The 18107-nt window shown below is 33.1% G+C and overlaps 3 protein-coding genes across 3 annotated transcripts; 2 read left to right on the forward strand and 1 right to left on the reverse strand.

Moving 5' to 3' along the window:
• Positions 1 to 1058: 1058 nt before the first annotated feature.
• On the reverse strand, positions 1059 to 5293 carry LOC134268773 (malonate--CoA ligase ACSF3, mitochondrial-like). The gene is made up of 7 exons (XM_062751020.1): positions 4548 to 5293; positions 4142 to 4330; positions 3772 to 3932; positions 3235 to 3380; positions 2610 to 2729; positions 1670 to 1786; positions 1059 to 1471 (listed from the first exon to the last, which is right to left on the reverse strand). The coding sequence occupies exons 1-7, from the start codon at positions 5232 to 5234 to the stop codon at positions 1092 to 1094; spliced, it is 1800 nt and encodes a 599-aa protein (XP_062607004.1). The 5' UTR covers positions 5235 to 5293; the 3' UTR covers positions 1059 to 1091.
• Positions 5294 to 5547: 254 nt separating this feature from the next.
• On the forward strand, positions 5548 to 10850 carry LOC134268756 (triple QxxK/R motif-containing protein-like). Its single transcript, XM_062750995.1, has 3 exons — positions 5548 to 5706; positions 6877 to 6962; positions 10461 to 10850. Exons 1-3 carry the CDS (start codon positions 5643 to 5645, stop codon positions 10557 to 10559), a joined length of 249 nt encoding a protein of 82 aa, XP_062606979.1. The 5' UTR covers positions 5548 to 5642; the 3' UTR covers positions 10560 to 10850.
• A 2447-nt stretch (positions 10851 to 13297) lies between these two features.
• On the forward strand, positions 13298 to 15368 carry LOC134268757 (uncharacterized). The gene is made up of 5 exons (XM_062750996.1): positions 13298 to 13634; positions 13758 to 13810; positions 14228 to 14395; positions 14546 to 14630; positions 14721 to 15368. Exons 1-5 carry the CDS (start codon positions 13504 to 13506, stop codon positions 15124 to 15126), a joined length of 843 nt encoding a protein of 280 aa, XP_062606980.1. The 5' UTR covers positions 13298 to 13503; the 3' UTR covers positions 15127 to 15368.
• Positions 15369 to 18107: the final 2739 nt, after the last annotated feature.

The following is an 18107-nucleotide window of genomic DNA, read 5'->3' on the forward strand; positions in this document are numbered from 1 at the left end:
TGAATAAATAAATAAATAAAAAATAAATCAGAAGACAAAATCATTTCTTTTCATTCACAAACACCCGTGTCAACGTTTCATTTTCTGCATTGTTCTTAAAACCATATTTTCATTATTATGAAATTTATTTGTTTTATTATATATGTAAACATTTGTTTTGTATTAATTGCGCTGTACAAGTTGTAATTAAACTGCATGTGAAGATAATATATAAATATTGCATGTAGTTGAGTGTAACATTGAAAATTTTCACCCCAAGAAAACCATTGTCAACCGAGGCGCAGCTTCGTGTAAATTAGTTGAATCTGATTGGTCGAGAAACATTTGCAAAAAAACACTATTACTCGCTGAATAATGAAGCCACGCCCTCCAGCGTAGCAACAGTCAACATTGCTTGACGGCGGGTGGTATTACAAAAAATAGCGACTGCGCAGAATTTATGCGCGCACGGTTCACTGTTATATGTATTTGTATAAAACATTCAGTATAATATAATAAATATTGCATGTAGCTAAGTGTTGCTTATAAGACTAATATGGAGGAGGTGAATAACAACTTTTTTTGAACAGCTAGGTGCATGGCTGAAGCTACAATATTTATTTTCAAAATGACTCAAGAAAAATAATTTATTTTTTCTCTGAAAAAATCTGACAAGGAAAGAATTAATTTAGGCCTCAATCTGCATGACATGTTCAAACCTTTTCATGGAGGATCGAGGTAATAGTAAGATTTTGTGTCCTCACAGAGGAGGACATATTTTTTTTAAATATAAAACATTTTCAAAAATTGATTATTTATGTAAAATATATACATTTCGATTTTCATTAATTTTCTTTCTCTTCAATGTACAACAAAAATGGATTTAGATATCAAACATTTACAGTAGATTATGATTGGGAAGAGTTATGCCCCTTTTCAGCAGCAAATTATACAGAAAATGAATAATCTCATATAACCTGTCTTCCTTGATTAATTCTGGCAAGCAGTTTATTTTGTATGTGTTTATTTAATTCATTTCACTTTTTAAGTCAAACCTTCCTTAATTAAGAAAGAGACAAAAAAGAAAATTTCATTTATTAATATATATTGCATCAAACACTTCTCTTCTGTCTGAAATATTCCTTTATAAGTCCCTTTTTATTGATTTTTCCCATACTATTTCTGGGAATTTGGTCCACAAATTTCACAATTCCTGGTATTTTATGCTTTGGTAATCTGTCTTTTGCCCACGTTTGCAGTGATTCTTGTGTCATGCCTGATGCTCCTGGCTTCAAGGCTACAATGGCCGCCACCTTTTGTCCCCATGTAATGTCTGACACTCCCACAACAGAACATTCCTGGATGTCTGGGTGCTGAAGCAGAACATTCTCTATCTCTAAGGCACTTATCTTGAAGCCTCCATACTTAATTATGTCCACTGAAATTCTACCTTTAATTTTCACTACCCCATCCTCATAAACAGCCATATCTCCTGTGAATAAATGAAAGAATGAAACAGAACAATAACAAATGTGACTTTAGCAATATGTTTAAAAAAATCCTTATCAGATTTTATCTTTAGAAACAATATGAAGTGCATCTTCATGCAATGGTTCTTATCTGTAGTACAATTATACAAATTTAAATGTAGAAATGAATAAGAAAGTAAGAGAAATCAGAGAGTTCAAACCTGTTTTGAACCATCCTTTGGAGGTAAATGATTCGCTGGTTTTGAGAGGTGCATTCCAGTATGCACTGAATACGCCTAGGCCCTTAATTAGCAGCTCCCCTTCTTGTCCTTCTTTACCTTGAAACAGTAGACAGTAAATAACAAAATGTAAAAACAAATCCACATATTTCTCTCCCCTCTTACAATGACCCTCTCTATCAAGTCCAAAAATTTACATAATACAGTAAAACAAGCTAATAGAGAACATGCATATAATAATTTAGCACTTGAAGCAAATTGAAAATGAGTCATTATGGCCTTGCTGTTCTTAATCAACAGATTTTTTTTCCCTTTATATTACTTTGTAAAATTTTGATCACCGACTGTGACCCACCCTACACCCGAGGATCATGATTTGAACAACCTTAATTCTACTACATTTATCTCCCAGATCAAAGAAATGTGACAGCCATTATTCTTCAAGTAAATCACAAATTACACAAAAAAATTTATCAGATCAGAAGCAAGTATAAAACTGAAATAAACATTTAACTTTTAGAATCTATTTCTTTTTTTAGACCATATTTATGTGTTCTTCTGTAGTTTACAGTGTGTAAATGAGACTATTCCATTGACCTCTCCAAAAGATTTACAGTCTGTCATTATACATGTACCATAGGCCAAATTGCTTTAAGTCTATGATTTTACAGACAACGCAGTAGAATAGGCAACTGATTGTGCTATTTTACATGTACATTCATGAAAATTAATCTATGGAATTGGCTTGATGGTTCTTGAAAAAAAAATTTAAAACAGAAATGCTCACAAATAACAGACAATACATGACATCTTGACACAGTCTTTCTGAATCAGCTCTGGTGAGCTAAAATCATTGAACATAGTTTAATTACATCATCTCTGCTTATAATTCTTGTAACAATAAAGATGAATAATACCTTACCCTGTGTGACCTTGACCTCTTCATCATCTCCCTCAGCTATCACTTCATATTCACCTTCCACATAGGCATTGTAATTCCCAATCATAAACTTGACGTACTTAAATGGTAAACCAACAGCTCCTACCATGACAATAAAGGTAACATGTACAATGAATTGATGTAGAATTCAATGTCTTGAAAAATTCTCATCTTCACTGAGATATACAATGGAATCAATAATTATTTCAAGAATGTCAATGAATAAATTCACAGAATGAATGCTCTGTAAGACAAAAGGTTACAGTGTCCATAAGCATTCTCTTGAATGAAATCTGAATTAATCAAATTATGCATTTTTTCCTTTGAAATATCAATCAAGCAGGAGTTTATAGTCCAGTTTGCTTGCTTATACAACTCTTAAGTATGGTACGTAACTACGTATGATACATATATCCCTCTCCACTCCCCTGGAGCTCTCTATCTGTTTATTAGTCAGAGCCATCGTTTACTCTGTAAAATCATATCTCCTCAGTGTAGACTGGCTATCCACTTACCTGGAACTCTCTCTCCTTTCTGTTTATTGGTGAGATCCGCCCCTTACTCCGTATAATCATATCTCCTCAGTATAGAATGGCTATCCACTTACCTGGAACTCTCTCCCCTTTGTATGGATTGGTCAGAGCCATTCCTATTTCTGTCATACCATATCTCTCCAGTATGGTATGGCCTGATATCTCTCTCCACTTATCTAAGACTGGAATGGGAAGTGCAGCTGATCCACTCACAAACAACCTATGGATTATTTGTATAGCAAAGTATTATTTTTCATTGTCAATTTATAATTGAGCAATGAATGAAATTGTCTTTTCAAATTCAGTATTTGTTTCACAAAATAAGGATATATATTGGATTATAAACTTTTGAAATCAATGGCTTTTAATAAAAATTATCACAGATCTACAATTTTTTCTTTTATCTCTATGATAGACAGAGGTGTTATTTCACAGAAAAGCATAACTGTAGACATTTATAACCATAGTGATAAACAATAGTTTCATGAATTTCAACATCATTTCAATGTAAATTCATGCAGAATTGTAATTGGCCATACTGAATTACAGTTCAAGTGAATTTCTCCTAACAGTTCTCAGATGAATGCTTTAAGATTAGCCTGTATATGTACCTTAGCTTTTGGAGTTGTTCCTTTATAAGATTTCTAATTTCCTCTGATGTACTCCCATATTCCTCCTCATAATATCTGATCATAAGAGCATACATGGTCGGTACACCCATGAAGAGGGTAATGGAATTTTCAGAACTCTCTAATAACCGTTCAAGGACAAGCTACAAAATAAAACATTTTTAATATCCAGTAGAATACATTCCCTACATGCAACCAAGAAAAACCTCTATTATTTTTATCCTCATCAAAAAAGTTTTAAATAATTTACCCCAATATAAGTGATTATGCCAATTTTTTTGCACTCATGCAAGTAGGGTTTTTACAATCTTATACTTTGCTTAATAAAATATTTTGTTTAAAGAAGTCTTACTTTTCCATCAAACTTGGGAAACATGTAGACTGTAGCTCCACAGTACAGAGGCGTGAGTAGGGCATTCACCACACCATGGACGTGGTTTAGGGGCAGAGTGTGGAGGATGCGGTCATTACCCACCCATCTCCAGGCATCAATCATTCCAAGGATATAAATGTGCAGATTGGTATGTGAAAGTAAAACACCCTATATAAAAAAATCAGAATAATAAAAAGTATCTTTCAGTATAAAAAATTGTCTGAAATAAAAGTAACTTTAGTGTCTAGAGTCTCTTAAATTTTAAATACAGTAAAACAAATGAATATCTGATCCACACAGAAGTTCAAATGTTCATTACCTTAAAAACTATCATCATAAAGTACCTTTTTTTTTTTTTATAGAAAAAGTTAAATTATACAAAAACCTTGGGTTTTCCAGTAGTGCCACTTGTATAGATCATAAGAGCTGGTTTCTGTAAAAGCCATTGCTCCCCAATTGCAAATTCCAAGTCATCATAACTTTCAAAGACAAGATTCTGATTGCTAGTGATACTTTGATACACTACAGGAATCATCCCTTGTTGTGAAAAACTGACCGCCTTTTCCCTGTGGTTTTGTGTAGTGAGTAATATTGATGCCTTTGAGTCCGATAAAAAATACTCAAGGTCCTCTTGGGGATAGGCATGATTTAAAGGAAGGGCAACAGCACCTAACATCCAGATAGCCCATAACATTACCACATAATTTACATTATTGTCATAAAAGAATGCAATGACATTTGTTTGTTCCATATTCAAAGGATAAGCTTTATGAAGTCTTCTGGCCAAAGACACACTTTTTGTGTAAATAAACACATATGAATATGAATCTGAATTGTCAACTAAAGCCGTCCTTGGAAAATACTCTGAAACTTTGTATATCATGTGAGTACATGGAAAATCTGTCTGCATAGGATTTGACATTTTTTCTAACTTGTCCACTGCCATATATATCGGTGCCGAATGGAATGCACTGGATAGTTTTGATGTCAAGACTGGCAATAAGAGTGATGGGTGAAATTTCCATACTGAACTAATCTTCAAACAGTGCCGAGTATATCGTAAGCAATTCATTTTCAAAAAGACTTCACATACAATCTTAAAATAAAATTGAAGAAGAAATCAGGGTATGTCAGCTGATTTCTTCATAGACACACAAATTACGATGATGCATGCTGCATTTTAACCAGTGTTTACAATCTTCAAAATACCAAACCCGATGTTATGATGCCTTTCCTTTTATTTAATTTTTTTAAAAGAAAAGGAAATGAAAAAGAGTTTTAACTGTATTTGTTTGAATTACAGTTGGTTTTTAACAAAAATAAAGGAAAATGTAGATTTTTCTAAAAATAAATCGATTAAGGTAAAAGACCTCTTTCCGGTAATTATACCCAGCAGTTTGACACGTCAACCGAACCCGAATACAATAGAAAATGGAACTGGGTTGCAGACTGAAATAGTCAATCTAAACCTGATCTTAGAATGGGAAAGAAAGATGCCAGTGCCAATAGAGGCACACCAGTTGAAAAATACAGGAAAGATATAGGTATAAAATGCAAAATGGCTGTTAAGCACCTTCGTATGCCACAAAGTTTTATAGATCAAATGAAATATTTTTACTTTCTGTTTCACTTTAACATGTTTCACTTTAACATGTTTACACCAAAGGCAGCAAGTGATACGTGGATATTTCTGGGGTGATGGGAACAGGGATTTGGAGGCATTATGTTCTTTTTTTTTTTTTTTCTTTATTTTATTTTCAACTACAACAGAACTTGGGATAATATATCCTAAGATATTCCCGGCTAATCCTAACCTATGGTGCCAGGGGCCCATTGGATCGGATAAATTATATCATAGATATGTATATGTATTATATGTAAATATATATATAAATATAAAGACATAGAAATTATACATATATGATATAAATCGGAAAGATGCACTTAACCTTATAAATTTAAAAATATGCAAATATTTGTTTTTGCAAAAAAATAATAATAAATAAATAGATAAATAATTGAATAATAATAATTAAGTCTCGCTGCCATGGGGTACATCTTCCACCTCACAGAGTCCATAATAATTACCCCACATGGCAGCACTACTGAAGGACAGATCCCTTCAGATAGTCAGACTATTATTTATCACAAAGCTATCGAAATATCATAAAACCATTTATATGTAAAGTTTACATCTAATTTTTTATAAATCTCATATTGATACATAAGGTTTGCCTTTACATAATACAAGATATCATTTATATTTTCTTCTCTGTTTTCATATCTTAGCTTCATTTTTTAAATTATCTTATATATAAAAAATGCTATGTAAGATAATAAATGATTCAGTGAAATAGTGGTTTTGTTTTCTTCATAGAAAAAAACCAATACAATATTTTTCCATTTTATATTCAAATTCAGACGGTTTTCTATATTTTCCCAAATCATTTCTACATTTCTACAATCAAAAATTTGGTGTTTTGTATCTTCAAGTGATTCACAAAAAGGACATTTATTCGATACATTTCTATTCCATTTGTGAACATTTTTGTTATTATTTAGTAGATTTTGTAATAGCTTATAATTAAATTCTGCTACCCTGGTAATTGTTTATCTTTTATTTTCATAAGCATTATGTTCTTTGTTAGATTTGTGCTAGAATATTTTTTAAAATATAAAAATGTAAATGATATTCCGAGAATCTTTTCCAACAGGAAAACAGGATTATAAAAAGAGTAAAAAAGAAGTGAAGATGATGAAAAACAAAGCTGATATGAAATCCTCAGCATTGGGAATAAAGGTTTGTTAGACACATGACAAGAAAACAATACATCTATTTACTATTATACACATATATACAAAAGGGTTTCTGACTTTTAGTAGATGATAGGTAGGCTTATAAATATTTTTATTTTCAAACATTTTTTTTAACATAATGATAATGTAAAAAAGAACACTTTTTTGACCATTTATGAAGAACGTTACACTTATGGTGCAATTTCCCCTATATACTTCACAGCTATCACAAAAGAGTTGCTAGGGAATGTATGACATATACAATATGTAATATTTAAAGGAATTCATACAGACTAGCTGCAGAACTGTAGCTCTCAAAAAACAATATTTTTACAGACCAGAGAGCTACAGTGCCGCTCATTGAAAAAAAAACTATTTATTGTGCACAAAAAGTGTGCTGTTTCTTGATTTTGTAACGTGCAACGCGGCCGAGCTTGGTGTGTAGTGATACGTCTTGTATCACCGAGGCGTTACACTTAGGTTCGTGAACCTGTTAACTCAGATTTTTGTTAACCAATGCGATTTATAATCAAATATATACAAAAACAACGGGTTTCTTCTTGATTGGACAATCACTAACTGTGGTCAACGGGTGTCTCCCGCAATGAATTTCTCTTGTCCTGCCACTCCACTAGTGCTGCTGCATCTTGGCACTTCCCCCACTTCTATTTGTGGTATGCCACCTCTCTCTACAACCAAATGACTGCCTTATTCAGGTCTTACGTGCATTGGTGTACTGTGAAACACTTAGATGTTCATCCCCGGCATCCGTCTGCCTTATTCAGGTCTTACGACCGTTTGCAAGAGAAGAAACAAACTAATGTTTATCCACTCCGTCACCAGAGAGGTCCCCTGAGTTTCCGTAACACAGTACGTATTACCTCAGTGCAGCCAGTCCCCTGTATATAGGCAGTTTCATACTACTTGTATGATCTAAGAATTAATATTTTTTAGTGTTTAAGAATTTATATAAGAACGTAGGTCTAACGTTAAAACGAAACTAAATCACAAAACCAATTTCCGTTTCATTACCCTCTCCTCAAGATTATATGCGTCCCGCATATGATTAACTATTTACAATTTATTTACATATGTACAAAACTTTGCAATGCCTGACAATTTGTGACATCTCCCTAGGCATCGATTAATGCATCTTTGCCGAGAGTTTCTCGCACCTCACCAGGTGCTGATGTGTAGGCCAAATTGGTTAGTCGTCTAATGGCCTGACCTAACTCTGGTATTGACTCAGATGCTCTTTGCCATCGTTTTTTTTTTAGCTGAACACAATACAGATCTGTTTGGTTAGGAGGGGAAAACCTTTCCTCAAAGGATCTGACCAGTGTCTTATAGTGCTGACCAGTATGGCTTAGTAAGTCACCTAACACTGACTGCATGCGCTTGGCCACTCTGTGATACAGCTAAGTAAAGACCTTTCTTATCTTCTGTCAAGCCGTTTACAACAGCACAGGCCTCAAAATGAGGTTTGTAGTCAAGCCAGGAACTGGTTCCGTCATACGTGGCTGGCTTGATTATAGGGCCTGTCTTGGCATTGTTCGACCAGGTTGACTGCCTCCGTGGTTTTGGCGTGTCAAATAGATGCCCCGTCACAATGTCGTCAACCCCAGCTTTTGGTGTGTAGCTTGGTTTGCCTTCTTCTGGAAATCTAACTTTAGGCCGTGCGCCGTACTCGTCAAATGACACTTCTCCTGACATACCGGTATTATCAGTACTGTGTGTCGCATAACCAGACTCTCGGCTTGCCGCATTTGTCTGACCACCGTCACTGGTTGGCGTTCTCATCCTCTCTAAGACTTTCTCCATTCGCTCTATAGTTTGTGACACCTTCTTAGATGAATCCATGGTCAACAAAATCTCGACGCTGCCACCAAATAATGTAACGTGCAACGCGGCCGAGCTTGGTGTGTAGTGATACGTCTTGTATCACCGAGGCGTTACACTTAGGTTCGTTAACCTGTTAACTCAGATTTTTGTTGACCAATACGATTATAATCAAATATATACAAACACAATGGCTTTCTTCTTGATTGGACAACCACTAACTGTGGTCGACGGGTGTCTCCCGCAATGAATTTCTCTTGTCCTGCCACTCCACTAGTGCTGCTGCATCTTGGCACTTCCCCCACTTCTATTTGTGGTATGCCACCTCTCTCTACAACAACATGAGTGCCTTATTCAGGTCTCACGTGCATTGGTGTACTGTGAAACTCTTAGCTGTTCATCCCTGCATCCGTCTGCCTTATTCAGGTCTTACAACCGTATGTAAGAGAAGAAACAAACTAATGTTTATCCACTCCGTCACCAGAGAGGTTAGTTTGTAACACAGTTAATCAGTGCAAGTCCCCTGTATATAGGCAGTTTCATAACTTGTATATCTAAGAATTAGATATTTTTTAGTGTTTAAGAATTTATATAAGAACGTACGTAAAACTTTAAAACGAAACTAAATCACAAAACCAATTTCCGTTTCAATTTATTTCTCCATGTTTTTAAACTGTCATCTCAAAATATTACTAACCATGCATTCCTAACATATTCTTTCACTGTTTCCATAACAAAACATATTCCTTGTAATTTTTGTTAATAGCCCTCCTGGCCCTAAAATTTAGATCATCGAAAATCTAGCTTATCTATACTGCCATTTTGGTTAGCAAGATAATTCGGTCCAACACACTTTGTGCATATGTCAACTATGAGAGTATACTTAATGGAGGGGTAAGGAATTTTTTAAATCTATCTTTTTTTTGCGATTGAGATAAGAAATGGAAAAATTAATCCAGAACTAAGCGCAACTTTTTGTGCACAATAAATATACAGTTTTTACAATGTGTGACACTGAAGATTTCCGGTCTGTCAATAGGCCTTTATTTTTTTTTTCGGAGAGCTACAATTCTGCAGCTATATACATAAATCTAGGGTCACTTAAGTAACCATCAACTTTTTTAATAGGCCTTTTAGTCATATAATTTTCTTGTGTTATAATTATTTATAGCTAAATGCAGTTTACTACATGTAGAAATAACCTCCAATGGATTGCCTTTAGTTTTGTTTTAAATCTCAATCAACAGAGTATTTCTTATGAAAATATTCATCAAGAATTTACAATTATTCACATCTTCCTTTTATAAAAAAAATTGCATTTATTTAGTTAAATATTAATTGTTATTCTGTAGGAAATAAGGTCTTTAAAATTATGGACAAAGATATTTTTGACTCTTTTGAAGTGCCAACTAGATCAAGTAAATAATTGTGGTATTGCAAGTTCTTTGAAGGGGAAGATTATATTTTTTATTTCTGATCTGAAACTATAAGGGTTTCATTTCTTTTGCAATGTGTACTTTGTGTTTGATAACTAAAGTATACTTTTGATTGACATCTTGATATTTTCAAAATGCTGTTAGTGTTTGTATTCAATGGGATAAATATGAAGTATTTTCCTAAATACATTTTCTATTTTTTTTAATCCTTGCATCTATTTTTTCAGGAAGTAGTGATGATTGTGGCAGCATTATTTACACTTGTAGCTGGTGTGTATATGTTCCTCTTCTGGCGATTGTCAAACAGAGAAGTTCCAGGGAGTTAGTACCAAGTGATGGACCATAAAACAGGTGTGCAAGATAGTGATGTGTGAAATCCAGTGTCAGTTGTCATACTTACATGTCTACTTAGATCATTTTTTGTGATGTACAGGGTTGTTTAACTATATTAATGTAATTAATGTAATTATTTTTTGATATTCTGACATTTTTAGCATTTTTTTACTGCAGTATGTTTTAAAAATATTGCATCTCTATGTTTTGAAAACATGAAGCATTCCTCTAATTTTCTGAATTAAATAAAAAAATGAATGTTGATGATATTATACATTTAGTTTTCAATTTTGTTTGTCTAGTTTTGATGAAAGATTTCAAGTTTATATTTTTAAATATACATGTAAAAATACAGATTACAATTCTTTTGGATAACACATATGATGTCTGCCTTTTAATTGTAAAAGAGAAAAGGCTGTGTACTAATATTAATTTTAGAAATTGTTTTATAAGAGAACAGTACCAGTACATTGTCAGGTACTGTTATTTAAGAAAAGCAGTGTTTATGTCTACAATAACAATTAAGACTATGCAATAAAATGTATAAACTTATATTTGTCAGTTTTTGGATTGAAAAGTGAAATTGCAAGAAGACTCATATGCCTGCTTATAAAACCTTCACAGTATGCAGTGCATACATGTACTAAAGAATTATCAATGTTTGTGGGGGACCATTGTTTGTGGATTTCTTTTTCCACCCTTATCCACAAATTTACACCCCTATTACTTTGTCAACATACTATTAGGAATTTATTTCCTCCGTGGTCATAAAAATACTTTGTAAACATCTACTGTCTAGCGTTTGTCTAGCAATCTATCGATTAGATAACTACGTACTACAATGCATCGTGACGTCATGTTATTTGGTTTTTATTATAGAGAACGTATGCATTGTGACGTCACGTTTTATTTACACCCGGCTCAAGTTGGGTGCACGGATATTTACACCCGACTTTGTAACCAATCAAAGCTCGTGTTACAAGCTAGATAGGAAACAATAGTATTTATTCATTGAATCTTACAAGTAACCCACAAAATTAGTAAATTACGACCCTACGTATGAACAAAATTGTGCTTATCTATGACCATTGCACAGCCCCCCCCCCCTCCCTTATTGAAAATGATTCCACGAAACATCCCAGTAACAGCTAATTTGATGAAATATGCAATGCTTGAGAAATTAACAAGTAGAAGCTTTACGTAAATCTCCATTCTTCGACAAAGGCTTCAATGATGGTAACGTAAACGTAAAATCTATTTCATTTGTCAAAAAAAGAAGAATCTAAACCCATTCTATATAAGAAGCGAATTAAAAAAAATACCCTTCAACAAACCCGTTCATTTAAATCACACTGACAGACAATTGTGTTATATACTTCGTAGCGTAGTGATTAACGCGGTGGGTCTTGCGCCAAACTGGGACATGGAGAGAGTTTGAATCGTACGTGAAGCTTTTTTTGCTTTCAAATATCTTAAACACACGAATGAAAAATAAATAATTTAATAAAATATCAAAACAATGAAATACAGAATTAAATGTGTAATAAATGATATATAAACCAATAACCATATAATTTTGAAAAATATAGCTTTCATGAATTACTTTTAGAATTTATAAATGTCTTTTCTTAGAACGGGAGATTGTCCTCGCCTTTTACGCCTCCATTCTTTCCTTATTTTTGTAAGAAGGGGATAGTGAAATATATGGTTTTTATGTCTTCCAACTTATTTGCTACCGAAGAGCATGCTTTGAGTACGATCAATTTCCAATAACCCGAGACAGGCTGTTTACAGATAAGTTGATATTACAGGGATTTCAGCAACCTGGTGTAAACTTTTGGTAATTCTTTGGTCGTTTTAATGACCTTGTAAGCATTTATAACCTATCATTTGGGTTGTATTTTGACTGATTTAATTCATACCTATTCTTTAAATTATTTTAAATTTACTACGGAATTTTCCGTTTACTTGATCAGTTCATAGGGGTCACAGTGGATGAGGTCGATCAACAGGGGATGCTTATTCCTTCCATAGACACTGATCCCACCAACAGAATTTTCGGAGGGTCCGTGTTCATGCATTGTGGATTTTAAAGGTTGATCACTGTTCGATAACTTCACCTTTTTCATTAGCAGTGAATAGGTTTAAAAAAACCCGATAAAATTGAAAAAGTTGAAATATGACCCCCCCCCTCCGAATTTAGAAATATTGTTTGAATTTTTGAAGGAATCTAGGTTTGTTGTTACATGTACTTGCGCAACAAAAGATCGATTCAAATAAAACGATAACTCTTGATTTGCTCATATACAAAATCGCTACACAATGGATCAAAAATCTAATTTCAATCTAATTTTAATTAAGGTTTACAAAAGATTATAATTATGAGAAAATTTATGGGAAATAATATCGCATCACTTTCCCTGGCTTTAAATGTTACGTGTTTATTAATTTTTTCCTCCTTCATCGTTTCTAATTACTGTATGTACAATGTTCAATGTACAGTTTACAACATTCCCGTTTCGGTGAATGGTAAATAATACATGTATGAATATGGAAGTTCTGCTTCCAGGAGCATTTTCAGAATAATATTTTTCTCCTAATCAACTCCTATAATGTTGCATTTAAACAGTTGTTGCATAATACACCAAAACGGATTGCGGATGTAAATTGCACTTTAGCACTTTACTGGGACACTTTATTTAGACCGCAATTGCAAACCACTCAGCATTCTTTTTTGTATATCATATATACATATGATGAGCTTCAGTGGAAAGTATTTTTGATTGACCATAGCACGTGTATATGTATAGTGGCATATAAGTAAAGAAAGCATATTTCTTGTGAAAATTCAGTACACAGATATGACTTTTGATCAGTTTTAAACTGTAAACTGTAGCATAAAATGGAAACTTCTACGCTTTTTAATCTAGGAGGAACATGAAGTGGACGGTGCTGCATTACAGGCCAGTTAAAATAAAGACAATCAGTTTGTTGTTTACAAACATTTTATTCAATTTTAATAGTCTTCCGTGCGTCAAAGCCAAAGGTGTTATATGTCGACAACACGAGTAAGTTTTATATTACTACGAATTTTATTTGAAAATAAATTGGGAAGCATTGGCATAGACATAAAAAACCAAAACCTGTCAGTACAATGGTCAATATTTTTTTTTTAAATGAAATCTTTGCAGTGGTGTTGACCGATGTTGTACCAATTACAGAGAGGAGAGGGGAATATGTATTCGTAAGTACATTTTAACTTTCATCTCCTTTGAGTGAACCATTTTCATGTATTCCTTTCGGCAACGGCAAGTCGAGGAAGGGGTATGGTGAGTTGGTAAAAATTACAAAGGGGTAACGCCGCTACTTTTTTCGGGGAAGAGCTGTCCTATGCTAATTATGTAATTTAAGAGGTTTTTTTTTATAATAAGCAAACTTCACAGTCTTTAACAAATATTTGAGAACTGAGAATATAACTTGATGTCGAATAGTCTGAGGAAATTTGGCTTTCAAAAACAATTACCCTCACAATTTTCGCGAAGGGACAAATGGCGAAGGGATTAAAAGTCCTTGACTTTAGCAAAATTTCATGTAGCTACACGAATGCACCATTTATTCAAAGTTTTACTATTTACACTATCACTTTTGTCATTTATAACAGCTTGTATTGGATCCTTTGGTATCAACTGTACCGGTGGTAAATGTGTAGAGGGATTCTTTGGCTTTGGCTGTCGAGAGAAATGTAACTGCAGCGTACACGAAGTATGTGATCACAGGATAGGATGTCAAAAGAAAGTCTCTGAACTTTCTAACACTACAACTGTAACAGGTTAGTTGGAATAACAAGTAAATGTACTATTTTTTTGAGTTTATGTTTTACCCCCCAAAACATGATTAAAGTAATATTTTGCTCATGCTTTGTTGTGTTCTCTTGATTTAACAGAAATGATTTTTATTTTTTGACATAATTATGTGGTAGAGAGCCGCTGCATGGCTGTGATAATCCCTCTATGTGCATCCATATTATGTCTCCTTGTATTGTTGCTGGCCGTTGTGATAAGAAGGTATTTATGAATGAAAATTGTAAACTAAAGAGCACTTTAGAAGTTGTTGAAAAAAGAATGTTAAAGTTAAGGTTGTTTTTTTTTCTGCAGCAAAATATTGCTAAACCGCTTGAGAATCCAAAGAATTCATCGAAGGGAGAATACCAATTGTACTGATACCGGATCTCAGAATTATGTATCAGCTGATTATCAGTCATATGTTGTATGTGATCCAATTTCTGTGACTGGGGTTAGATACCCAGAAAATCATTTCGAACACTCTGATAACAGTGACTATGTATCGCCAGTGTTGCCGCGCCGTGTAGACGTTCAGATGTCTGTGAAAGACGCACTCGAAAAGAATAGAAAAAGAACTGGAAGTTTACATTTACTTCCACACAGAAATCTCTTGCAGCATGACACAAGCTACCAAAGTGGGTATCTTTCTGCTGTTCACAGACAACAGAACTGTAATAATGGAGAAGCTCCTCATTATGCAGATGTTGAAGATTCATAAATAGTTTATGTTCTGTTCTATTAAAATATATTATGCTTCATTCTATAAAATCATATACTGAAAACTTTTTTTTTCATAGTCGCAAGAATGGAAATATTTGCGTTGTTGGTTGAAGTGCAAAAGACTGTCTGTATTGCAACAGTATTAAAATTTTTATTTCACGGAGGTATTTCTTCAGAATTATGCTCATTCTCTCTGAAACATGACATTTCCCTTTAAAAATTAAATATTTTAGAATTGGGCGTGGGAAATTAGATATTGTACGTAATTACACAACCTTTAAACAACTTTCTCACTGTTTGTTGAAAGAAAGATCTTTGTTACAGTTGATTTGATTTTTTCATGCTTTGCTTTACCTTGTCGTATGTAATGTTAGAGAAAAGAATATATTAATTATATTTTTAGTACGATCAATAAAAGAAAATGAGGGTACTCGATGACTTAGGAAGAGAAAAAACAGAGCAACATAAGTTGTTTTTAATATTTTCAATTATTACTTACGCTGTTTGAAAACTTTATTGAGATTTGGTGTTACTCATTTTAACCTTTTCTCTAATGATGCATGTATCTCTTCTTTAGATATACATCGTGTTGGGTACGGTGTGGCAGAATAATTATAAAATGTTCAAATGATACAAATCACTGGAGTACTTCATACGGATATATTTACTTTTTAATTGATAACAATTATAAGGATATTTTTGATTTTGAAGTTGAAGTTTGAGTTTTTGAAACATTTGTATGTACATATGATTGTGCACACAAGTACTCTGGAGTTGACATCAGAAATGTGCTTGAGTTTCTGATTAACAATATCAATGTTGTTTTTGGAGACCAGGTCTTCCAAAATCTATTGGAATTCCCTTGGGTACATGTACCAATTGCACCATGTTATTAGCAGACCTATTTTGCATTCATATAAAGCAAAATTTGTCCAAAAGTCTTATACGTGAAAAGAAGAAAACACTTGCTGTATTGTTGCCTTCAACTCGACATTTAGAAATATCGATGACGTATTGTACAATGGTTATTTCCATTCTAATGTCGATACAATATATCCCGGTGGGCATGAGATAAAAGATACCACATAGCCTGACATATCTGTTTCACATTTGGATATTTTACTTGAAAAAGACGTCAGTGGTAGTCTAACAACCAAGCTTTATGATAAACGTGATGACTAACTTCCCTTACTTATGAAGCAATAAACCTTCATCACCTGCATACGGAGTTAATATCTCTCAATTAAATCGATACGCAAGAGAATGCTCTACGTATGTACAATTTCTAAAACGAGGTAAATAATTGACAAACAAGTTGATGAAACAAGAATATCAGCAGTCTGACTTAAAGATCATTTCACAAGTTCTATGATCGATACAATGACCTTGTCAGCAAATACAATTTATCATTGAGTCAAATGCTGACTGACGTTTTTCAAACCAATTTTTAGTCCATTATTTACACACTAAATTGACGACGGATTTTCCCGTTGTTTCCCGACCATGACAAGGAACATACAGCGGGTGTGACAGGTCGGCAGGTGATGCTCACTCCTCCATGGCACCTGTTCTCACCTCTGATGTTTTGGAGCTCCGTGTTTGTTCTGCACCTATTTTGTATTGTTTTATGGACTTTTGAGCTGGAATACTATAAGTGAGTGAGAAACATAATTCTTATTTTTAGGAGACAACTTCTAGACCTGTATAAAACAGTAAAAAATAAAGCACGAATCATATTTCTATATGATCCAACACTATATATTCCTAGAAAAAGGAATTCAAAAGTGTTGATACTCCAAAACTATTGAATCAAAACTATTTGTACTATAAACAACTCTATATTACGTACTGACCATCTAATACGAAACCTTTTTTTTTCTCCTCTTTCAACCTTGGCCCAGTTTGATACAGACAAGTATCCTAATATATTAACAACGTAAATAAAGTTTAAAAAATGTACGAATACTTAGTGAGATAGTATGTTTTTTGAAAGAGAGGACCAAAAAAAAAAAAACAAAAACAAAAAAAAAAAAAAAACAAAAAAAAAAAAAAAAAAAAAAAAACAACAAAAAACAAAACAAAACAAAACTTATCTGAAAGCTATCTTTTTCTATAAACAAATTATAAATCTCTTTTAGATAAATATTAATCACAAGTATTTTAAAATCAAATTGTTGTATCATACAGTAAAACTTGTGTAATCCGGTTGTTGTGTATTCCGGAATATTGCTTTATACAATGTAAAAGTTAAGTCCCTTTCAATAATTTAATTGCCAAAATATGTTGCCAAATCCGGAATGTTATCTAGGCCATTTTCTTTCAACCAGTGGTATCCATATAATCTAAAAGTGTCCGTGTATAAAGACTGGAAATCAAGTGAAACATAAATTCTACAAATATTTATTTTTGCTTCTTTTTACAGCAGTTATCGCTTATTAATTCAGAAGCCTACTGAAAAACTGCCATTCGTCCACCTTTAAAGGCTTTCAAAAGTGATACTGCTTGCCAGTACTACAGTGTAAATAAAATACATAGATTTAACTATTGAATCACATATCATCCTGATCAAGTTTTATTTTGGACTTCATTTCTTATTTTGATAAAATATTTTTTTTGATCCACAAAAAAAAAAAAAAAAAAAGACTCGAGTACTGAAAGTGTAATTGATGGCGTGCTTATACATGTAGCTTGGTCCCCATCGTCCTCGATATTGTATTGTCTATTGTACAGAGAAAATGTTTTTACGGTATAAGAAAATGACTGAAATACATAAGTTACTTAAAATAAACTGAATATATATAGTCATATGTTTTCTGATTAATATATAACACACACAAACACTTATATTTTGTAATTGTAATATTTTGTGCATTTTATTTATGCATAAAATGTAAATAATATACATGTTCGTATGTACAGATTACTTGTGAGCGAACTTTATGTCACAAGATCATCTTGATTTCTACTTATAAAATGATT

This window comes from Saccostrea cucullata, unplaced genomic scaffold, assembly GCF_032062105.1.
Source record: "Saccostrea cucullata isolate Sc308-1 unplaced genomic scaffold, CSIRO_AGI_Scuc_v1 ctg772, whole genome shotgun sequence".
Classification (NCBI taxonomy): domain Eukaryota; kingdom Metazoa; phylum Mollusca; class Bivalvia; order Ostreida; family Ostreidae; genus Saccostrea; species Saccostrea cuccullata.